At 42.8% G+C, this 24366-nt stretch overlaps 1 protein-coding gene across 1 annotated transcript; it reads left to right on the top strand.

Annotated features, from left to right (window-relative positions):
- The first annotated feature begins 1930 nt into the window (after positions 1–1930).
- Positions 1931–23491, top strand: YWHAQ (tyrosine 3-monooxygenase/tryptophan 5-monooxygenase activation protein theta). The gene is made up of 6 exons (XM_036381410.2): positions 1931–2061; positions 3071–3449; positions 18270–18393; positions 20744–20907; positions 21273–21368; positions 22422–23491. Exons 2-6 carry the CDS (start codon positions 3156–3158, stop codon positions 22479–22481), a joined length of 738 nt encoding a protein of 245 aa, XP_036237303.1. The 5' UTR covers positions 1931–2061; positions 3071–3155; the 3' UTR covers positions 22482–23491.
- Positions 23492–24366: the final 875 nt, after the last annotated feature.

Below are 24366 nucleotides of genomic sequence, written 5' to 3' on the forward strand. Positions count from 1 at the left end.
AGACCCAAGCCTGAAAAGCAAGGAGCACAGAGAGGGTTTGAAGGCAGACACAAAGGCCACACAGCTGCTCTGCACACATTCATCAGGTTCTACATCATGCATGGAGTTCAGTCACTGCTCTGTGCACACAAACTGCTCTGCTCAGCTCTTCCCAACTCTTAACTTGGGTCTGTATTTCTCAATGTAGCCTCTCAATAGGTGGGACAGAAATGGGAACTAAATGTTAGGAGGGTAATTCTTAATATCTTCCCCATTTCTGAGGTGAATCAGCAAAGGAAGTAGCCTCAATTAAGTCAGCTGTTCTTCCTCAAATAAAACAGACTCACTCACGCCTTATAGGTGGAATGGTTAGTTGATAGAGACATGGTGTTATTAAAAAAGGTTTTGTTACACAATTGGTCAATTTTGGTCTTTACTTCATGTAAATGAAGATAAATAATAGGGACTAATGAAAAGAGAACATATCCTACCAACAAGGAAGAATAAATGGGCATCCTAAAACTGTAGCAAGTTACCAAGAGGTAACTTCTGGGGGAGACCCAGAGCAGTTTCTGAGTTTCATTAAATTTGAAAAGGTTGTTATCTATTGTTCTATATTTTTTTCTAATAAAGCAATGTTTCCCAAACTCAAATGGCTAAGAAAAGTGTCTTGTTCACAGTATAGCTCAAATTTCCACATACACAATCCCAGTTCTAGTCCAAACAGAGACCAAGAGCTTTATGAGTTGAGACAGTAACATCCTGGGATTGATTCAGAGACTTCATCATCCCATCTGGATGCTGAAGTTCCTCAGTATGACTATATTTGGTGATGCTGAAAACAAAGGTGAGGAATCTCATCACTTGACGCACAGACCTTGTACTGCACAGACACTGGAGAACCTGACCTTGCCTGAGCCCTGATTTAACAGATGCACTTGACCTGATTTTGTACGGCAAGACCAACAACACAAACCCACCGTGTCCTCACCACATCCTCTGAGGCTCGGGCAGCGTGAGTGCACACAAGTCATGCATCTACTCAGCCAACAGTTTGGACATACGTATGGCCATAGGCGCCTCACCTTTATCCTTTATCCAGCCACGGGTGGGTAACTCGCTACTACTGTACGTCATAGCATGGTCTGACCTCTAGAGAATTAAGGTGAAATCAAGAGGATGAAAACAAGCAAATATACTGATCGTTGCTTATGGCAAATGCTGCCTGTACCCGCGTGGGGCTCCGGGAACACGTACTCGGGAATGCGAAGCCCCGCAGTGCCTGTACCAGACCCCGCCGGCCCCGGCACCGGGCGGCGGCAGCGCCCGGACTTCGGCCGGCCCGCTCCGGAAGGGCCGCCCGGCCGCTCCCAGCCGTGCCGCGCCCGAGCCGCCGCAGGGCCGCCCGGGCAGGGCCGGGCTCGCCGCCCGCTCCTGCGGGAGCTCCCGCCCGCCGGCGCTGCGGGGAGCACCGACCCGAGGGCGCGGCCGCCCGCGGGCGGAACAACAGCCGCCGTGCTGCGGGCTCGGGCACCGCCTCGCCCCCCCGCTCCCGCCCCGCTGCCGGCACGGGCACCGCCTCGGCCGGGCCCTCCCACAGGGAGCCCCGGGCCCCGCTCCCGCCATCCCCGCCATCCCCATTCCCGGTCCCCTTCCCGGTCCCGGGCGCCGGGCGGGGGGGGAAGAGGCGAGGGCGGGGTGGGGGGGGGTGGGGGGGGGGGGGGGGTTGTAGCGGCGTCACCATGGCGACAGTGACGTCACCCCACCCTGGATCTCATTGGAGGAAACCCCGTGGCCCCAGCCGCAGCCCACGGGCCCAGCCGAGCTCGTGCCCTGCCCGCGCTCGCCCCCGCGGCGGCGCGCTCCTCTCCGATTGGCGGGCGGTGCGCGGGGGGGCGGAGCCGGGCGCGCAGGCTGGGCCGCTATTGGCCGCGTGGGCGCGGGCCGCGCAGCGGGTCGGTGCGCGCGCCAACGCCCTTCAGCGCTGGCTCGGCCGAGACGGGAGCGGCTCTTTCTCTCCGCCACAGCCCTGAGCGCGGCACCGACCGGGTGCGGCCCGGCCCCACAGCCCGGCGGACCCAGGTGAGCGCGGGGCCGCGGCCGGCGGCGGGATGGGCCCCGCTCCGCTGCCTCCTCCCGCCGCGTCCTCCATTTTGTGATCGCGGCGTGGAGAGCTCGGCAGCCCCGGGAAGCGGGAGGTGCATCCAGCGCCGCCATTTCGCACCCGCTGCCGCTTCCTCTTCCCGCCCCGTCGCCACGGGGACTCCGTCGGCCGCCCCCCGCCGTCCCAGGAGACGCGGCCGCTGAGCCCAAGACCGCACCCGCTGCCGTGTACCGGGAGCCGCCGCGCTCCCCGCCGGCAGCGCGGGGCCCCCGCCGCGCCGAGGTCCGGATCGGCGGCCGCCGGGGCAGGCGGGAGGCCTGGGTCCGCCGCGCCCCGCCGCGGGGAGGAGAAGCGCCCGGTGCCCCCTCCCCGGCCTCGCGGCCCCGGCCTCGCTCGCCCCTAGGGAGGCGGGTCCTGGAGGGGTTTAACCCCTGCTGCGTTCGCCGGCGCCGAGCTCGTCTTGCTGCTTTTATTATGTATTTTTTCCCGCCAGTCCCGGCATTCATGCCCGCCTGCCTCCGGCGCTCGCCCGCAGGGCTGCTAGCGCACGGGGGCAGGGATTTGGGCGAGGGCCTTAGGCAGGGTGGTAACCAGGAATCATTCCACAGTCCCTGTTAGAGGGCATATTAATATGCTCACGTAGGGCACGAAGGAAAAGCGGGGTGATGACTTTTTTCTGATGGAAAAGCAGCTATTTCCACTGCTTGGGCGGCTGGCTGCCGTCCCTTGGATAGCACCGACTGAGTGTGACTTCTCCGCCTGGGTTTCTAGGTCGTGGTTTCCCGAGGGGTGGACCCTTGGGACGAGTCCCCGTAGTGGAAGGGCAGGATGTTGCAGTCCGCCTCTCCTGGAAGAGAACCTGGAGATGGGGAAGGGAAGGCAAGGCTCACAGTAATTCTCGTTTTTTGCTGGGTTGCAGTGGGTGCTGTAGGATCGTGTTCGGTGGTGTTAATCCTGGCATCATGGTTGCTGTCTTCTTTCTGTCAGGTTTTGAGGTGCATTCTCTTGTTGATAGTGTGACATCTCCAGCTTCTTCTGCTACTGCACTGCTCTTGTCCCACTGCCAGCCACCATGGATAAGACCGAGTTGATCCAGAAAGCCAAGCTGGCTGAGCAGGCCGAGCGCTACGATGACATGGCCACCTGCATGAAGGCAGTAACGGAGCAAGGGGCCGAGCTGTCCAACGAGGAGCGCAACCTGCTCTCCGTGGCCTACAAGAACGTGGTGGGGGGGCGGCGCTCGGCCTGGAGGGTCATCTCCAGCATCGAGCAGAAGACAGACACCAGTGACAAGAAGATGCAGCTTATCAAGGACTATCGGGAGAAGGTGGAGTCTGAGCTCAGGTCCATCTGCACCACGGTGCTGGTAAGTGGGGACTTTGTTTTTTCTTATATTTCGTTTAAGGTAAAGAAATGCACTATTTAAGTGTGCTGCCGTACTGGGGGAAGCATTGGGAACTCGGTTGGGGCATATCATGCAGTGTTGTGCTGGAGTAGGTGAGGTCAGTACCATAACTTCTACAACCTTACATGGGTCACCGTGATGAGGAGGATCAGCTGCACTATGTTTTTGGCCCTATATGTGTAGAGGCATTTGAGATACTCGGTTTTGAGTGTCTGTGAGGTACATTTTTGGGTGGAGTGATCCATATGCAGTATTTCACCAGGTAGTTGCAGAGATACAGAGAATTTAGCCTTTCTGCTGTGGTTAGTAAGCCTATTTGTAAGATAAGCTGGAAATGTGAAAACCCTTTTATTCAGATCAGCTAATAACTTGCTACAAACATTGAAACAATGTGTGCATTTTGTTAACTTCCTCACGAAGAAGAATACTCTAAAGGGATCTTCAAGAGACATTCTGAGGAATGTTATAAGTTTGACTTTACAAACTTAAACATCTGTATTGAAGGGGGGAAAGAGACATGTAGAAATTGTCTTTGTTAGATACAAGCTGACTTTTCAGGGTATCTTTGAGATGAGTTTGCAGTAATTATCGGGCAATGTAAAGCTAAGGTGTAAAGACTGGAATGACACCCTAAGCATGCATTAAACCCAGAAGTACATTTCTGTGGAAGCAGCAGAATTCCAGATGATATTGATAGGAAAACTGTAGTGGGAGCTCAAGAGTTGTGTGTCAGCAGTGAGGAGGCTGCTGGACCCAGTTCTACATGACTAGGGAATTGTATCTGCAAGAAACTGCATGTGTATAATGCAGTAGTAATTCTGTGGCAGATCATCTTCAGGGGTTGATTTGCTCCTCTTAGTTACCTTTTTTTTTTTGGTGTCTAGTATTGCTAATGTGAGACCAGGAGGAAGCAAGTCTATAAGGAAATAGACAATTTTGAGGTAAATTTATTCTAGATTTGTTTAGGAGATGACTTTAAAGGTAACTAGTCTGGAAGTAACTGATTTTTTCTTCTTGATTAAGTGTTCTGACTCACGTATAAGGGAATGCTTCTTTGGATTGTGCTGAAAATACCTGTATGCTTCCTTGTATGCTGCCACCTAGGTTTGTTCTTTCTTTCTAAATCAAAGTGAGTTGTCTTGAAAATAATTTTCGTATTTATTAGCTTTTAGTTAATTCCTTAGCACATTTAAGAGCCCATGCCTTCCACAAGAGCAAAATTGTTTTTCCAGTTACAGGTGTATTGAAATTCTGAAACTTTAACCTTTGTGAAAATGATAGGACTTCTGTAGGATTCCTGCTTCCTGTGACAAAAGTTTCACTAGAACCCTGTGTGATGAAGGGCCAGCATTTGTGTCACTCTTCTTTCTCTACTCAGTGCCCCGCTTCAGAACTAATTTCTTGGGACCTCCATGTAAGGCTCACTCTTCAGATTTCTTAATCTCCCTTTGTCCTTTAACCAAATCTAGTGCCTTGGAGAAGGTGATGCATAAAATCTCATACTGGTTGTACCATTTTGACAAGGAACTCGTGTTTCCATAGGGAGAGGCGTGAACCCCTTCACACAGTGTCTCTACTGAAGTTATTGCACCCCATCTGATGGTGGCCAGCAGCTGTTCTGGTAGCCATGCTAGCACAGACCTCCAGTGTAGGGAAAGCAAGCTCTTCCTGTGCTAGATGATTTGTTCAATGCACTCTAGTCATTCTCTGTTCTCAGCAATGGCCTGTTGGCAGCTCTCTCCTTCCGGCCTGCAAGGCTGCAGGAAGTAGTGAAGACCAAAACCTGCAGCTGAGCATGCTTTTCCTGTCCTGTCCTGACCTGCTGCAAAGATGTGCCTTCCTTTGGTAGGAGGAGGTGTCGGCTATCTACTGCAAGCCTTCCTTTTTTTATTCTTCCTTTGAGGGCCATGTGCAGTTCTGTCCTCTTCTGATTGCCTCCCTTTCCTCTCCATCTACCACTCCTCATGATCCATGAGTCAGCATATGAGAGGTTGGAATTCAGGAGGAGCAGGCGTTACAAAGGATGGGTTTCCTAAAGCTGAGCCACACCACGGGTTTGGCTCCTCCTTTGAATGATAATTTTTTCTGTACTAGTACTATGGTAACAGCTTGTGGCTTTTTCAGATCTCTTCAGCTGAATCTCAGAGATGCTTTTTTTAATTCTAGGAAGGCAGCTAAACTGTAACAACTGCTGGCAAATAGTATGGAAAGGTTGCTTGTCATCTGGAGTATTTGGATTTAGCAAGGGTGGGTGTGTTGGGTGGAGTGTGACTGCTGTTAGTCATACTACTAACAGTTTTTTCAAAAGGTTTTTTTATAACTGCTGGTGTGGCATATTTCTAAATCTTCATGTATAAGTACTTGTGCTAGCATTAAAAATGCTGCTAGTTTTTTTATTAAAATGGCATGAACACGGAATCTGTAATTACTTTTTTTCCTGCAAAAAAATGCCCCAAGCCAGTTAAGTAGGCATTGTTTCAGGTCATGGTTTGATAAGGAACTTAAATTTAATCACCACTAGAATACAAATATTCAGAATTACATTGAGATATCTGTATATAGGTATATGCATAAAAATAAAGCTTTTACTGATTATTTAACTGACATTCTTTAACTGCCTACCTTATAAGTAGGCATGATCTGAATGCTTTTTAGCTGTTAATTTTATGACTGGTCTTTCAGATGAGAGTAGCTCTTTAATAGAGAAATGGTATGGCTGTCAAACAACTTGCATAAATGTTTTATTTGAAAGGTACATAGGAGTTTTGCTGAACTCTCTGTATTGATTGACTAATTCTTTGGTAACGTAGAGAGTTAATGTTGAATCATCCCTTATGACTCATAGTTAAAACTGTTCTTGAAACTCACTTCTCCTTGGCTAAAACAGGTTAGCAACTTAATTTTTTTCAAGATAAAGTTACACTATGTTGATTCATATACTCTGAGCACAAAGTTCATGTTGCTTTCTCTTGACTTGAGTGATTTCAAGACAGGTACTAGATAATGTAGAAGGGGTGGATGCAGCAGCAACTTTCCTATAATTAGTGAAATGATGTGGGGAACTTTGAAGATGGAACACACAGTATAAGATCTGCTTAATTTTATGCACACTCCACTGTTCAGTGACAATAGTTTTTTTAAAAAGTTAACTTCTGAATTGGAACCTTTCTGGGAAGGTGGATTAAACTGGTGGGTTTTCTGAGAGCCTTGGTCGTTTTGCATGGGTATAACTTGTGTTGCATTCAGGCTCCTTTGTTCTTTAGCAGTAATGTGAAGGCAGGAAAGACAGCAGCCCTTGCCTGGAAGCACTCTCCACTTACAGCTTGACGGTTTTTGTGCCTGTTTGCATGTGTTCAGTTTCTAGGTCCTGATGTGTTGGAGCTCTTCGTGGAGTAATAGAGATAAGATTTGGTAACTATTTGCCCACAGTTTAAATTTTGATGAATATGCAAAGTCATTAGATCTTGAAAACAACTGTGTCTTGATTATTACTTCGCCTGTCTCTAGCTGAAGTGTTAAAGTGTTTTTTAAATATTCTTAACAAATTTTGTGTAGAAAAGTTACATACCTGAGGCTTTTAAGTTGTTTCTCAACATCAGTTTTCACAGTGTCCTCTGTAAACGTTTTTACATTGTATTGTGTCAGGCCCACGATGCCTTGTTTCTCATGAAATGAGCGATGGCATTGTGAACTCTGAGAAATGATGGAGCAGTCACATTACTTGTGCTGTTGATTCTTTTTGCCACCCTGTGGCAGTGCCTGCAATGAAATAGTTTTGAGCTATAGGTGTGCAATGTCTGTATTTTAATGTCTTAAGGCTGGTGGGATGCTTTGAACTTCTAAAATTTTACTGTTAATTGTTGAAAGCATGTATTGGTGCATTGCTCTTGCCAGCTCCCCTTTCCTTCCTTCCTCCCTCCCTCCTCCCCGAGGTTGCAGTGTTCGTGCTGCTGCTTCACATACTTAAGAAACAATAAAAGCGAATGAAAATGAGTAAAAAAATCTGTCCACTTCTGATTATTACCCATTTTGTAGATCTAGTTCTAAAGTTAGTCACTTAAAATGAGTAGAACAAAAATCTCCATGCTAGAAGGTAGAGCAGTTTGTTTCAACAGCACAAGTTCAGAGATCATTGAAAGTGAAGTTGGCATTTTCATGCAGTAGCAAATAGATTCCTCATATCAGCTAAAATATCTGATGTCTTGATGATTAATAACTTTGACCATAGCCCTATTTCTTCCCTACTGTTACTTTTGGCCTACAGAAAAGTGAAATCTTTGTAGGTTTTTTTGCACATGGAGAAATTTGCCATATTCAGTAGGTATCAGCTTCATGATGCTGTCTAAACAATTGCCAAAGTTTCATATCTTGTGAATTCTTTGTCTCTGTGTTGCTATTGTCAGGGAAGAGAGTTTGTACAGAAATGTATGTGGTATAGAGGTGAAACCCATAAATAAAAGGGTATTACATATAGTCTTTTGATACAGGAAACTGTGTAGGATGCAGTTTTATTTTGAAGGTCAGGCATGCTAATCACTTAATATTACATTTGAACTTGAGTTAGTTGTCCTACTTGTGGTTGGGGACAGTGTTGCAAGTAGACTTTTAACCTTTTTTAAGTTAAAGGAGCTGCTATTCTTAAGTGACTGAATAAAGGGAAAGGCTACTTCATACAAGTCAGGTTGGGAATGTTACTTCTTGGTAAGTCCAGAATTGTGGAGTGAATGTGAATTGAATGAATAGTTTGGAATAAAAAATATTTTTTTGTGAAAAGTAATTTGTGGAGAGAGAGAGAGATGATTTTTCCTTTGTGTTCTTAGCACAACCTCTAGCAACCATCAACACATTTGTGGTAAGAATTGTGGAACTTAATAGTTTAATTTTTTTTTAGTGTAATATGCTTGAAACTTAGATCTGAACTTATTCATAGTTTTACCTTCTCTTACCTTCTCTGTGATCTTTCAATAGAATCTGCTGCTGGAATCCTCACTCTTGTGCAAAGGAAACTTAATCATTTCTGAAAGGGGTCTGATTCTTGCAGGAACAAAGCCTACAGTGCACTGAGGTTCTTGAACAGACTGTAACTGTTCAAGAGTCCAGCTGAGAATAGTTCAAGGAATTCTGTTGGAGCTGCAGCCTCCATCCCATGCAGTCATTGCTTGCTGCCCCCTCCCCTTACAGCTGAAAGCTGTCTAGAATTACTTAATTTCTTGGAGGACATTTATGGCTTTGGTGGCCTTGAGAAAGTAGGATGTGCTCACTAGGTTGAACTGGACAACAAAACCAAAAATTCTGTTTTTCTGCTAATGCAGTGAAGCTTTTAACAGATTTTGTAAATCACTGTCAGGCTTACCTGCTAGACAGTTGTCTCACAGGCACTTCTACTACCTTGGATACTAATGTGATGAGGTGCCTTTCTGAAGAAAAACACAGCAGGCTGTATTTAAGAGAGAGAGAGCTTGATGGGAAAAGAACACACTTGAGTTTGAAGGTTATTACACTTGATTTCTTTGACATTATGCCATTTGGGGTTGTTTAGTACAGTATTAAAGGAGTAAATTGTACAGTTTCTGTACAGGCTCTGTAACTTGGTATTCTGGTTTCAGCAGTGCGGGGATGCCTGATTTTCAGAGGAAGGTAGCAAAGAAAACAGCAGAGGAAGGACTGTTAAAAGTGAATGGGTATACTTTGGTAGGTGAAGGTGCATGCTTCATTAATCAATGTTTTGATATTTAGCTTTATGCTCTTGGCCTTTCAGACTGAGGGGCCGGGTGCTTTCTTACTGCCAATAAACTTGAAGCCAATTTTGTCACAAAGGTAAGGTAAGTAATAACTATTCTTGAGCACTGCATTTGTGATGCTCAGTATAGCTCCACCAAGTTTATTGGAGGGATATAGAAGTTCCTCCTCATCCTTTCTGCATCCCAGGAAGCTGGAACCAACATGAGAACACTTCAGCTGTGCATACTGAGGATTTGTAAGCTTGTCATTTGCTAACCCATCCTCTATATCTGAATATATAACAGTGCCCAGTTTGTGTGAGCTGTGCACATAGGAGAGGCACCAAAACAATTTGAGTGCTGAGTTTCACATCTTGTAGTCTGTGCACCCACCAAAACATCAGGTGTCAAGATCTAAGAACTGGAAGTCCTGAATTAGCTATGATTTTGCTTGTACCTGTCTCTAAATTTGTTAAGTAATCAAGGGTTTGATTTACCAGTTTCTAATATTGATAAGGGTTTATTATTTGCTCTATTGCTCTTTATTCTCTCCTTTAATTTATATGATCCATTCACTGAAGTAGCCTGATATATGAGTAGTGTTCAGCTCTGAAAACAGAAGAATTTGCATTTGCTTTAATAATAGCTTTTCTAAATACACTATATATACTCTTACCTGCCTGACAGCCACATCATTCCTGGACAAAACTTCTTCAGGAAGTTGTTGTAGGTTGTCTCATTTGGGGAATAACAAATTATTGGCACGCTCCCAATCACAGTCCCAATAGACTGAGTAAAATAGTACATTGCTGGGTTTCCTTCAAGATAAAGTTGGATGATGCAAAAGGCTCTTCCAAGCTACACTATGCAATGGGAAGAAAGTGCATCTGTTGTGTTACCCTTTTGAGTTTCAGTGATCCCAAGCCTCTGATCAAGAGCTCCCAAAGAGAGATGAGAACTAAAGCAAGTCAAAATTGCCCTTTCTGTAAGGGCAATGTACCTAAGACCACATAACTCCTGTGTGCTGCTGTTCCTCTTGAGTGCTGTTAGTCTAGCTATACCTTGGCCAGTCATTCAGTCTTACCTTTAGGCTTCTGTAGCTGCAGAGCATAAAGTGTTTTCAAATGAAAATTTAGACTTTTTTGTTTGATTCTGTCATATTATACAATGTCATGAGTGGATGCTGAAAGAAGCTTTTAGATGGCCAGGATTCTGAAGGGAAGGATTTGGTGTCTAAAATGTGTGTTTGCTAAGAGGAGAAGAGCACTTGGAAGTATTTTGAGGAATTAGAAATATGTGAAACGCAGTCATGGAAGAATGTTAGAATCAATCTGAGATAAATGTCAGATACCAAGGAATTTTTCTGAAAGCTTTTGGCTGTATGGCCATTAATTCATCAAAATTTTATAATTTTTGAAAAGAGGAATGACTTCTTTTTTAATACTCATTTCTACATTTGATGGAGGGAAACTGGAAAGCTTTAGGGTCTTCCATAAAAACTTAAATAGTTCTCTGACTTTCACTGTATTGTTCATCTTGTCTGAAAAATCTGTAGAAAGGAGAACTTGTATTTCCATACATTTCTAGTTCCTGGCTTACATAGTTCTCTGGGGACCACAGAACTTTCTAACTTGAGGAGAAGTATAAGCAGTGAGTGTAAATTCTAGATTAAATTAATCTCAGCCCCAGGTGGGAATAGTGTGGGCAGACGTGCTGCAGCGCAGGCTTTCAGTGCATTTGTTAAGTGAGATTCCAGATACTTCATTCAGGGCCAATCCTAGGTATTGGCTGCCAGTTCTTACAACTGTATGGACAAAGACATGGAACCAAATGGAAAAGATGAATTAGGTCACCCTCTCTGTTTTCATGTCAGGTACGTTTGTCTCTGCTTTCAGTAGTGCTTTGTCAGGTCATCTTAAGGCCATGCCATTACTGGAAAGGTACACACATATTTTCCTCAATACATAAACTGAAACACTGTTAGTCTGGAGAGGTCTGTATGAAAATCACTTAATGTTCTCCCAAAAGGAGTTGATGCATAGAGCTTGAATCCTGAAGGGGGAAGAACTCCTGAAGGTTCCGCTGAATTACAGTGTTGAAAGTAAAGTGATCTTACTGTTGCAGCAGGGGACTCTCCCTTTCCTGTCAAGAAAACAACTGCTGAACGTTAAAAAACACCTAGGTTTCAGTGAGTCATACTGTGGACTTTGGAATGACTGATTTTTACTTAAAATAGTCAAGAAGTCTTAAATACTACTCTGCTAGACGATTAAAACAGGCAGTCATTTGTGAGTAGAAGCCTTATTGAAAGGTCTGAGCCCACCCCAATCATCTGTGCTGTCAGAGACTTTGAAATATTTGATGTGTTTAAATTCACATTTAAGTTATATTAGGTGATTATGTTGGTCTGAGCTGCCTCACCATCTTTAGCTTTGCTTTTTGACTGCAGTTGGGGTGGGAACCATTTCTGTCTATGCTGCTTCTAGGTCTTTTTCATATTGAGTCTGAATGGACCATCAAAAATACTTGAGATGGAATAATTTTTTCAAATGTTTTGCATACTGCAGCCCTGAATTCATGTAGCCTCATTCACTCATGGTGTTCCTGTGAGATGCAGGCTGCTCATCTAGATGGGACTCTGATGTTGAATCCATGTTTCAGGATGGTGAGGTAACTTGCTAGAAGTGTTGACATGCACTCTCTGCCTTGTGTATTATTTTTAGGAACCTTGTCTCAAAACAGGTTTATTTTGAAACAGTTTCTTCACTCACATGTGACTTTTTGGTTCTGTGGGGTTTGGCTAATTAGTGTTTGGTACAACATTAAGTAATCAGTTACTTGCTGTGACTCAGGTAACATCTGTGCTCCTGGCGGCTGTGCTCCTCGATAAACAAAACAACCCAAAAACACTTAGAGCTCGAAATAGAGAACATTCAGTGTCAGTTGAGAAAACAAAGAAACATCTAGGAAACAGCAATGAAACTCAGTCTAGTTCCTGTAAAACCTGTGAAAAAGTGGTATTCTGGAATGACAGCACCTCCTCTGCTGGCAGGTCTGAGAACACTTGGACAGCTAAAAGGTGCTGAGCAGAAGTTCAACTTGGTTTCTTTTTTCTTTCTTTTTTTTCCCCCATATAATTGAACTTTTTCATTATGCAGTAAGGAGGAATATAATTTCTTTGATTTTATAAGTACTGATATTTACTAGTTTGTTCTTCTGTCAAAAAATTACTACTATAAGATTTTGGGTTTTTTTCTATATACTTTTTGTGTCATATGAGTTCAAGCCAGGTGAAGGACATTGTTTTAATTACTAAAACCTGCAAATGCCAGTTACTTCACACAAACTGTTAAGATGTTCACTTTTAAAAATAGCCTTTAAAATTGCATTCACAGAAGATGGAGATGGTGCTGAAATAAGGAATTTTAGACATCTTGAAGTAAGATACGTGGGCTTAAGGCTCAAGAGTATTGCTGAAACAGTCTGACTTGAAAAATCAAACTTTATCCAACATAGACTTCATTCAGAAAGTTGTGTGCCAGCTGTTTAGCGCATCAACACACTCCTTGTTAAATACCATGCAGCAGCTTAACTGATGGGACAAACTTTTGGAGACCATTGCTGTTTCTGATGGTTGCTTTTACATTGACTTTTTTCCTTTTAGTGGAACAAAATTAATGATAAACTGTACTCAGTGAGGACTGCAAATGACAATGTAGATCTGTCTTTTAATAGCATAACATTAAATAACTTGGTGCTGGTGTTGTGACCCAAACATGTCATAGGTGTTGACATCTGAGTGATGGTGGCATTGTAAATGTTTTAGGTTACTTGAGTTTACCACATTGTGAACTCCTGTCTGTACCTAGGCACATGATGTCTTTAATGTCCTTTGAAAATTGGCCTCAAACTAGTTGTGATGAGTAGATAATGTCTGGAGCTGACCTGGTTCACGTTTATCCTCTGGTATTGAATGGCTGAGTGTGAAGAATATGTTCACTAGCTCGTGGTATTGGAATATATGAGGAGACTTACACTCATATACTTGCTACTCTTACTGAAGCCCAAGTCTAAATGGCACAACTGCTGAAGGAAACTTAAAAGGTCAGTTGGGTATTCAAGATGCTTTTTTTTCAAATTTATCTTTGCTGTTGAGATTTTTTATAGCTGGATATGTGGGAAGAGAGAACAGCACAGACCAGATAGAAGTGGTATTTTTCTGCCACTTGAACCTACCCTGTAGTTAGACTGTATAGAAAGTATTTAGTGTACACTATGGTTGAACTTAATGTCTCAACCAGTCTTGCCTTTTAAAATAGGCTTAGGTGGGGAGAAAGTGGGACTTTCTGTTATGATGTCAGCTTTTTCAAGGAGGTGTTGCCCTGAAAAGACAGAACAGGAAGCATGTGTGGAGTGGGACTGGAACATGAATTGCAGGGGAGGTGTGCCAGTGTGTTGCAAGGTGAGGTTGGCTGGATGCACACACCAAAAATTATTATTAAGGAGCTCTGTCTTCAGGGAGCTGCTTTGTCTGTGTCAGACATACCTTCAGGTAAAGGTATACCTCACATTCCTTCAGGGCTTGCTTTTCATAAAGCTGAAAAAATGGGGAAGTGATGAGAGCAGATATACTTAATATTTCTGGCTCAGGTTAATTGCAGTGGTCAGTGAGTACCGCGTGCTCAACCCTTGAGCCTACTTAAACAGAAGGGAAAGGGGACTGAGAGGATACTTACCTAGCTGGGAAAGAGCAAGAGTAGAGTGGAGAAGGATCCAAAAAGGCAATTGAAATGTAAGTTTCATTTGCATGTAGAGGAGGAATATGTTTGCCAATGGAGAGAGAAAGGGAAAGAAGTATCTAGCTGCCAGGCTCCCAGCCTGCTCCCCATGGCTTCTTCATGCAGCTGCAGACCTGTTCCAGGGAGCGTCAGCCCTTTGTTGCTGGCATCTCTATAGTAGATAAATAAACCTTCCTTTCATGGGAGGGGAAAAGAATATCATATATGAGAATATGATGCTGTTAGGATGACAAGAGTGTTTGCACACTGTGAAGGTAGAAGTAAACTGAGATGGATGAGCAACACTTAGGAGAAGAGGAGTGGGAAATCTTGTCACGCTCTAGGAGGACCAGTGTGCCACTTGAGCGTAATATGGCAGTGTGGGGGAGGCAGCAGCTGCCAACCACAGCCTGTCACACTGCAAACCCATTGTAATGCAACTGCAGTGGGACACAAAGGGTCTGGTCTGAGGATAGAGCTTTGATTCCTGCTCCTGGTTCTGAGAGGCATCCCCATCAGGGCAGATCAGCAGCTTGGACATTGTGTGGCTTTCATGCAGCTTCTGAGGCATGTTTTGTGCTGCAGAGCACATCATGGCTGGTTTTTCAAGGCTTGGTTTAGAAGGTGATGGGAAGAGCTGCAATTCTTAAATGATGGTGGCAGCTGTATTTTAATACATAAAAGGGATGGGCAGATTCACTGGATGTGAGCGTGGATGGCAGCCTACTACTGTATTGCCTTACTTCATCCCAGAATCATGCCTCTTGCAGTGCTTATCTCTGCCTAGGTAAAATCACAAAAATTTTGATCTCTCTGTGGTCTGCTTCATTGCTTTGCCTGCCCGTAGCCATTTTACTTAATATCAGCTGATGTTGAAAATAAGGATTCCTGGCTAATTTCTCTCTGCTGGAAAGGTAAAAATGTCCAGGTGAAGAAAGATGAGAGAAGAGATGCAGGAAATCGAGTTTTCCTGGCTCTTACTGACTCACAGCAGTGTAAAGCAAATAATTTGGCTTACTGTGCTGTCTGCTCTCACTACCCCACCAGCATTTTGTCTCTGAGAGGGAGGGTAAGATGCCTTCCAAGAAGTTACGATAATCCTGAGATGAATGGCTCATGAAGTACACCAAATAAATTATTGATTTGAAAGATTAACATCTGGCCTGATAAATAATCAGCTTCACTCAAAGTCTGTTTGGATTCTGTTCTAACTTACATGATTCATAAATGAGATCTTGTTCCATTTGAGGCTATTAAAAAACCAAAACTGAATATGTAAAGTCCAGAAGGAGAATGTTCCACCCTAGCTGAAGGAAAAGACACAGGTCTCTTCCCTACTTGTGTTATGTAAGGATTAGGAGGCCCTTAACTGGGAGTGAGAGCTGCTGGGCTACTGAGCTTCTCCACCTGAGAAGTGCCTAGGAAATAACCCACTCTTTGCTGTCTGAAAAACTACTGCTCATTCTCTGCATCACTTTTTCTCTAAGTTTCTCTGAAGTTTGGACAGAGCCACTGGTTATCAGATGTGCGTAACGAAGGCAGCATTTTAGGGATGCACTGACACACAGGCCCACAGTGCTGCTTGCTTGTGGAGGGCTGGCACAGCAAAATCCTTTCATATTCCCAGAAAAAGTGTGTGGCCTATGCCATCGGGGGTGGGGCAGGGGGAGTAGGGAGTGTAGCTTTCAGATTTGGCTTAAATTGGCCACGCTAAAGCTTTCCTGTAACATTCTTTAGTGTGCACTAGATGCCAGGGGTTAAGTGTTTTTCAGCCATAACCAAGCCATATCAGCTCTAGAGCTAGAGCTTCTCCAAAGACAGAATTTTGTAATGAAATGTGTAATACTTATTGTGGGCTAAGTATACAGTAAATTTCTGTGTTTTGGAAAGCATAAAAGAAAAATGCCTGATTGTTCCTTGTTGATGTAGTTGTACCATCTTGAAAGTTATATTTCAGTATTTGAAAGATGACTCAAAGATAGAGTTTTGCAAAATACCTGGTTTAAAATGCTATATAGTATCTTCACTGCTTCTCTGGTCAGCACTCCTTAGACTGTGGCACAGTTCATCTGAGCACATGGATAGGTCACATCTCTGCTATTTAATGCAGTCCCAACCCTAGGATGGCTTTTGGAGGCTGGTGGTTACTCTTCTAACATCATGGATTTAAGGAACCTTTCTAAACCACAGGTGTATTATGTGTCACATTTCATCAATCTGGGCAGCTTCTTGGAAAATCAAACTCAGACGTTAGACTTGAGGTTACCACGTTGTTGTCTCAGAGACTGAAACTGGTTTGTGCAGTGTTGCACTTTTATGGCTGACGTGGACATTGTCATAGGAGAAAAGTAGCAGGAAAACATTGAGCCAAAATGTGAAGTTCTTTTCTTTGCAGAAATTTGTAAAGTGGGAATAACTCATTCCAGTATGGAATGATTCATGCACAATAACAGTATTAATCCAATGTTGTATTACCCAGCTGCCTACTACCTTTTAACTCTTCTTTTGAAACAGACCTAAGGTTTTGCTGCTTTTTCCATAACACCAGTGAGCTGTACTGTTCTATATGTTTGCTCAAGCCCCTGCATGCTTGACTGTGTTAAACTGTTACACAGATTCCTCACTTATGCCTTTGCCAAATAGCCAGTGTCTGGGCTTTGGCAGTGGTTTTATAGCCTTACACAAACTCCTAAAAACGTCTGTCTTTGATTTGGTAGGTGCAAGGGTGTGTCAGGCTTGGTATCATCTTACCTTCTGCTGCTTTCCCTAGGGTGGTATCAAGGGCAGGTATGACACTCTGCTTGCCTTACTGCCTTGGTGGGGATCTCTGAGGCAGCTTGTCTGGGCACTGCAGTGTTGCATCCATGGGACACATAGAGTTTGGATGCAAAAATGCTTTTTTAACCCAATTTGAAGTACCCTTCCACAAGTGTCAGTTGAAAATAGTTGCCAAAACCTCAAATGGACTTGGATTGAGTAAACACTTTGAATTGGACTGCTCTGCTTCTATTGATCATTAAAGGAAGTAATAATGGTGTGGTGGTGTGCATAGGGAGTATGTTTGTGTCTAAAATTAGCTTGATTTGATTATAGTGCTTTAGTAGTCAAGTAGTAAAGTGCTAAGGATTTTTGTGCAGAAAGCTAACAGTTCCTTGAATATTTCCTTTGTAGCTGCTTCATGTATTTGGATACATGTTCATGTAACAAAAATCTTAACTAGCCAGCTGCAAGCCTTGTGGAAACTTTCTGCTCCTTTTTTGACCTGTTCACTTTCCAAATAAGTAAATGCAGATCTTTATCACTTACATTCCTACTGTGAAATTTCTCTGAGTACTGCAGGGTTTCCTTGAGTGTGTCTGAACTCACTTGCATCTTTTGTCAACTCTGGAGAGCATGGGTGGTTGTAGTAATGAGTTGGGTAAAATCTCTGGAGTTCAGGGGCAAGGTCAGCCAGAAGCTGTTCTGCTGCTTGTCAGTTCTCTGAGCTACCCTGTTCTCTGAGGGAAAGTCCTGTACCTCTTCTCTCCTTTCTTCACCCTTGTCGTAGGATGACTTGCAGCCTTGGAGAGAGACTTACCTTCTCTTGCTGAAGGCTTGCAAACTTTTCCTTGTCCTTCTGGTATCAGGTAGGGGAGCTGTGGACAAGGGGAGTGATGTTTGCAGCAGCTCAGGGTGCTCAGGGTGTGCTGGAGAGCACTGTATAGCTCTTTCCATTCTGGGAATAGCAAGGTGGATATGAGGATGCCTCCCTGCTGTGCTGCAGCCAGGTGTTCCTTTAGAACCTTGTGAAGAGCTGGTGCAGTTTGGTGAGGTTGGCTGCTGACTGAATGGGTTTGAATCCTTGACTCCATGTGGTAGGTGGGCTGGAGATTCCTTATCACAAGTCTAATAAACAGAATTGATGAAAAAAAAAGTAGCTTTGAAACTTTGTGTCGTGTTTTGCTTTTCCTGTAAAAGCTTACTCATTTGCAGCATTTTTGAAATGAGAAGTGTATATCCCGAAACTAAATTTGGTCCTGAAACTGTACATCAGTAAACCTTTCCTTGTTACTTGCAGTCTGATAGGCCAGTTGGCTGTTCATCTTAGTGGTTGTGTGCCAACTCAGTTTGTTGGAATAAGTGTGCACCTATTCTAGCTCTAAATGTGCCTTAGAACTCCGTTTAGCCTTGTAGCAAACGTTTGAGTCCATCCAAACTGGATGAACTCAAATCTGGGAGAGTAGATTGAACTTAGTTGCAGTGGTGTTTGCCATGTGTCAATGTGTGTTTTGTTGTGGTTTCAGGAGCTCTTGGACAAATATTTAATAGCTAATGCAACTAATCCAGAGAGCAAGGTATTCTACCTGAAGATGAAGGGAGACTACTTCCGATACCTTGCTGAGGTTGCCTGTGGTGATGACAGAAAACGTAAGTACCTTGGGTCTTTCCCAGCTCTGGTCTGTGGGTGAGGGGCCAGGAAATGAAATACACAGACTCCAAATTCACATAAGTTAGCTGTGTTTCAGTCAGAAAGCTCCAGTTTTCATACAGACTGAGAGCAAAATCTGACTAGGCCTTAAGTATGCCTGGGAATTTTAGCTGGTGTTCCTGTCATCTACCCTAAATTCCTGAAGAGTTGTTCCGTAATGCTTATTCAAATCTTCTGGAAAACAATGTAGGTGAAGGTACGATAATATATTTAATGGTGCTTTTTTATAATGGTTTACTAAAATTAAGTTGGTTGGGGCAAGTAAACAAATCTCTGTAACATTTTGTACTCCATGGTTGATTCCTGTTGGTCTTTAAAATTTAACCATTTCACTGTGAAGCAGACTTCATTGCAGTCACCTGTGTTTATAAAGAAGCAACAAAATTGCTAGGCTGATACTCTAGCAAAAAAGCATGAGCTGTACTCTAAAATGATTGATTTTAATGGGAATTTTAGTTTGCCCTTTTGGATTCAGCAGGAAAATCCTGGAAACTGCCACTTGATACTGGGCATCTTGAGACTGTAGTCCTTTCCTAGGAATTAGAACAGGTGCATGGGTAGTTGTAAGTACCTCGGGAGCCTCTTCTGGGGAAGATTTTAACTCTGTATTGAGCAGATGTATTGAATTAATTATTAAAACTGTCTTGCAAGGTGCCCAGATAGTGTTGTGATGTTAAAAACTCTTGGAATGGCATAAGCTAGTGATCTGTTTCTACATAACAGACTAAAATTAGTTGTGCAGTAATGCTGTGACACCAAGGAGAGGGACTGCTGGAACCCGTGGATGCTGTGGTGTCCCCTGGGGTTGGGTGTGGCAGGATCTGTCCTTGTTGGCCGCCTGAAACCAGTGGCAGTGCATAGTGGGAGGATGGGGCTCGTTGTCTCTTCAGTAAAGGCTTTGTTAGTCTGCCTCTGTTGTAGGAGCATTCACATTCAAAGATGAAAATATACAGAATGGAGTAAAAGTCTTTGCATTAATGTGTTGCATTTAGAAATTCTTAACCCTTAATTTGATTCAAGTGCCAGCAACAAGTCCATGGGTAGCAGAGAAAAAAACTGCCTTTGGCTTTCCCAAAGATGATCTGATTTATACTTTGTTTCAAGCAACAGCTACAAATCTGGGCTTGTCCAAGCATAGAAATACCAGCTCCTGTTTGCTAAAATGACTGCAGTTAAATGCCACACGTGCTGATAGGGATACAGTGCAGGAGAGGTTGATTGATACAACCTTGTTAGCAGATCCTGCTGGGGTTTAGCTCTGAAGTTACAGTTCGTGTATCACCATGCGGACTTTTCTGCTGAACTTCTTACAAACTTCAAGACCTTAAGCGTTTCTGATGTTCCACCTCAAAACATCTGTTTATTTTCTCAGCTTCAAATAGATTTTATGTACTTAAAAGTTAATTTATCTCCAGGATTTGCTAGCCTTTTGCCTTCTTTCACCTGTTCTCAACTAATGGATAGTCCTTGGGTACTCATTACTTGAGTCTTGACTCTTTTCAATACTTATTATATTTTACTTACCAAGTTCTTTTACTAGCATTTGCTGGAGCAGTGCCAGTACTAGCTGGCTCCCTCACAGAGTATTTTGAGCTCTGACAATGACCTTTCTTTTTCTTGCATTCTGCAGCATGTTTAGGGCAGCTGTTGGCCTTTGGTTGTCTATCAGAAGTAAATCTGGAATAGATTATAGGTAGCACTCCTGAAGTACTCTCTGACCTGATAACCTCTTTTCTCTGTGGTGTTTGTCCCAGTTATTCTGGGCACAACATTGGGGCTTTTAATCTTGACCTGTCTACATGCAGATTTTGGAGGCAAACCTTCAGTTTTTCAGGAACATACTGTACATGCCTTCCAAACGTCCTCAAGGAATTGGGCCTTCTTTACTCTGCACACATAACTCACATGAACCTGTCCATCCTGAGAAAGGAATGAAGTACAAGTTCTGTAGAAAAAGTAATGAACAAATGCTTCCCCTGTCCGCACCCCCAAAGTATCAGAGACCACTGAAGACTGAAGTAGTCTTGGATGCTTGTGTTTACCAAGTTCTGCGTATTTATTCTCTTGAATACCTTTGTAGTAGCTTAGTTTGCTCCTTGTGCTTTGTCAGTGTGCCAGCTGTACTTAAGATGGGTGTATAATCATTACTTTGATTAAAGTTAAGTGCACTGTTTTCCTAAGAACCAGTTTACATGCAGCACTGTAGAGTCTCCTACAGATGGAGTGATCTAGGTAGAAATATCTTTAAAAAATTTAAACAAACCCACTTTGTTTGTCATTCTTTTACAGAAACAATAGAAAACTCACAGGGAGCTTATCAGGAGGCATTTGATATCAGCAAGAAGGAGATGCAGCCAACACATCCAATTCGCTTGGGTCTAGCTCTTAACTTCTCTGTATTTTATTATGAGATTCTCAACAATCCTGAGCTTGCCTGCACACTGGCAAAGACAGTAAGTAACTTTTTTTCCCAGTATACCTGCAGGGAAATTAGAAGAGAGTTTATGCTTAAAACTGCATGAATTATTGCTTCCTAGAGTTTGGGAATGAAATAATCATGTTTAAAGTTTCTGATTTCCTAGCTCGTATTGTTAGTGGGATTGAAGGGGTACAAGCAGGCTGTATTTACAATGTGACTTAAAAGCTTCCCATGCTGCTGAAAATTTATTATGTCTTTAATATGGTTTTGTTTCAAGTAGAGCAGGTCATTTAATGTCTGATGTTACCTTTTTTTTAAGCTACCTTTTCTGATAGGTTTAGCTTCTGCTTGCTTAATGATCAGTTAATAGGAAGGCTAAAGATGATTTAATTATTCCAGGCATTTGATGAGGCAATTGCAGAACTTGATACACTGAACGAAGACTCATACAAAGACAGTACTCTCATCATGCAGTTGCTTAGAGACAACCTAACAGTAAGTTGCCTTTTTATGTATTATCTGGTTCTGTTCTCCAGGTGTTTGCTTAGACTGAATTTGTGATGGAAAAAAACACTTATTTTCCTCTCAGACACAGCACAGCACTGACTTGGGCTGTTTGCCTATGATACCTTTTCATAACCTAGTTTGAATGTTGTGTAAGTTGATGTACAACTTCATGCTGTGTAATGTGGAAAAGCAGCCTGGTTAGCTCACATCCTTCCTGGTGTTTATGGTAGAGGGGAGAAGGGGCATTCAGCCCAACCTAATGTATAAGATAGGACAAGGAATTGAAAAAGGTCATCTGTGACCTATCAGGGAATTTTACTCAAACTTTTTTGATGACTACCTCAAAACAAAGTTTCTCCTGGTGTGCATCCAGTGTAGCTTGCTTGACTTGTTGTGATTTTCATTCAAAAGCTCTGAAATTTCAGTGTGCTAAGAATAAAATCATTTGTTTGAGTATGTTATTATAATGTTGAACCATTTAAGAAACTGCTTTATGGAACAACTAAATTGTATTAAAATATGCAACTATGGCAGTTTTTTGGGGAATATCCTCTCTGAATAATTACTGTGTTTAAAATTACAACAACATTTATTATTTTTCAGTAGTCCTTCAGTAGAAGTATCTGTTGTTAGCAGAGTGAAGTGCTTAGCTTCGATAGCCAGAGTGGCAATCTACACTTGCAGAATTCAGCCTGCTGTGTTTGAAATGGAAGTTGCCCTTGGAGGTGCTGTTGAGGCTGTTGAATGGCTTGGGATCTATGGCAGAGCTCACTGTTAGGCACAAGAGCTGGAGCCATTGAGAACGTGTCTGCTGTGCCTGAGGGGAAAAGCTCCTTGTGCCCTGCCCTGCGTGGGGAGCTCTGTCCAGTTACCTCTGCCCCAGCAAGTGCTGGCAGCCAGGGCTGTGCAGTGCAGTGCACTGGTGCTCTGTGGGCATCCTTAAGTCTAATTCATTATCTTTTCCTTACACTCAGTAGTTGTCTCTTTTTGGAATTCAAGCTACACTTCTGAAAGCTGACACTGTTCTTCTTTTCTTTCTAGTTATGGACATCAGACAGTGCAGGAGAAGAATGTGATGCTGCAGAAGGTGCAGAAAACTAAACTGCACGTGGGGCGTCATTCTCCCTTTCCTTCTCAAAAAACCTTTTTACACGTCTCCATTCCTTATAGCTCCACTTGGATTTCCTATAGCAAAGAAAACCCATCCATGTGTATGGAAATCAATTTATAGTCTTTTCACACTGCAGCTTTGGGAAAACTCCATTCCTTGATTTGTGTTTGTCCTGGCCTTCCTGGTGTGCGGTTACTGCTGTAGAAAAGTATTAATAGCTTCATTTCATATAAACATGAGTAACTTCCAAACACTTATGTAGCGGACTAAAGTGTACCTGGTATTTAAAAACAAATCTGAACCAGTTCCTGCCAGTTGACTGTGTTTTGTATTACAGTAAGATATGAAAATGTAGTTAATTGCAACTAAAGAGTGTTCCACATAGCATTTAATTCTCCACATTCCCTTCTTATTCTGCAGGGTTTCCTTTCCATAATTGACTTTCACATGCTACTGTGTATTCATTTCAGTAGGAATATGGAAGTTTTGGGCCAGATCAAGTTGAGCATTTAAAGTTTGGAAAACCACAAATTGAGTTGCTTCCCGTATCATGTAATACAGAAGCTTGTGTGTTCAAAAACAGGGGCTTCTCTTAATCTTCAGTTGCTGCTGTTTAAGTTGATATCCCTTCCCAATAAAAGTTCACTTACACTCCTGCCTTTGTAGTTCTGGTATTCACTTTACTATGTATTAGAAGCAGCATGTTACTGCTGGAGTACAGGCAGTGCTTTTTGGCAGACTAAAGTGCATGTCATTTCTTAATACACTGGAATGGGAAAACCAATTGAAGTTCACATGTCCAAGTATAAAATTTAGTACTTTTCCATGCAGGTTTGTGCACATGTGAGAAGGTGTCAAGTTTGTCCAGTGATTGTTAGAGAGTTTGGACCACTATTGTGTGTTGCTAATCATTGATTGTAGTCCCAAAAAAGCCTTGTGAAAATGTTATGCCCTCTGTAACAGCAAAGTAACATTAAATAAAATTACATTTTATAAACCACCTACTGTTGACTTGTAACAATTCCATATAGTAACTTAAGGGCTGAACTTAAAAAGTAAGTATCTTGTGCTGGAAATGTCTTTCTCAAATTTATTGCATACTTCTTAAAAGTCTGCCTTTAAAGGAACTTGTTTAAAAAAAATACCCTGGATAACTTTTCATAGTTAATCTGACATGTGGACTTCTTAATAACTAAATTTACTGGAGGAAATGGATTCACCTTAGTAGTGAACTAAGAAAAGATAGCCAATTTCTTGATACACTTTCATGGCTTGCAAATATTCTCATCTAAATGATGCAATTTTTTGGAATCTATTGGAGTTCTCTGCTGTGTTCCCTTGTGTTTTTCCTGATGGATTTCATTACAGTGTTCCAGCTACATTTTTAGTAATGCAGAGGACTTTGTTGTGCTCTAGAATGTTAGTTTGTGTGCTGCTACATCATGATCTGCTTTCTCTTGTTCTTAGACTACATTTAGTGTTACTGTTTTCCCTCATTTTTGGGGCTTTTTGTAACAATATGTTGCTCTCCTTTTTTCTTTTCCCCCTGGATCCCTTAAGAATTTTTTTCCTAAATCTCTACCTCTTACTTTCCCATGTTGGTGGGTTTTTGAAAATATTTAACTCTTGTTAGTGTTGTGGCTGGACAAGAAATCACATTGCAAAAAAGGATATATATTACTACTCCTTGAAGGCTTCTGGTGGTATATCTTCCACCTTCCATGTTTTTATTCATTGTGTGCACAATGAGTGTTTCTACAATAAAACTGTTCAGATTCTGTGCTTCAATTGACATGCATTGCTCTAAAAAAATTGTATAAATTCCATTTTCTTCATGCAGTCACTTTGAATTGCTGTCAAAGTATTGTGTGGCAG

This window comes from Molothrus ater, chromosome 3 (genome assembly GCF_012460135.2).
Source record: "Molothrus ater isolate BHLD 08-10-18 breed brown headed cowbird chromosome 3, BPBGC_Mater_1.1, whole genome shotgun sequence".
NCBI lineage: Eukaryota > Metazoa > Chordata > Aves > Passeriformes > Icteridae > Molothrus > Molothrus ater.

Coding starts and splice junctions, on each gene's coding strand:
- YWHAQ (XM_036381410.2), top strand. CDS start 3,156: ATGGATAAGACCGAGTTGATCCAGAAAGCCAAGCTGGCTGAGCAGGCC. Junction 20,908..21,272: donor CCTGCACACTGGCAAAGACA/GTAAGTAACTTT, acceptor TAATTATTCCAG/GCATTTGATGAGGCAATTGC. Junction 21,369..22,421: donor TGCTTAGAGACAACCTAACA/GTAAGTTGCCTT, acceptor TTTTCTTTCTAG/TTATGGACATCAGACAGTGC.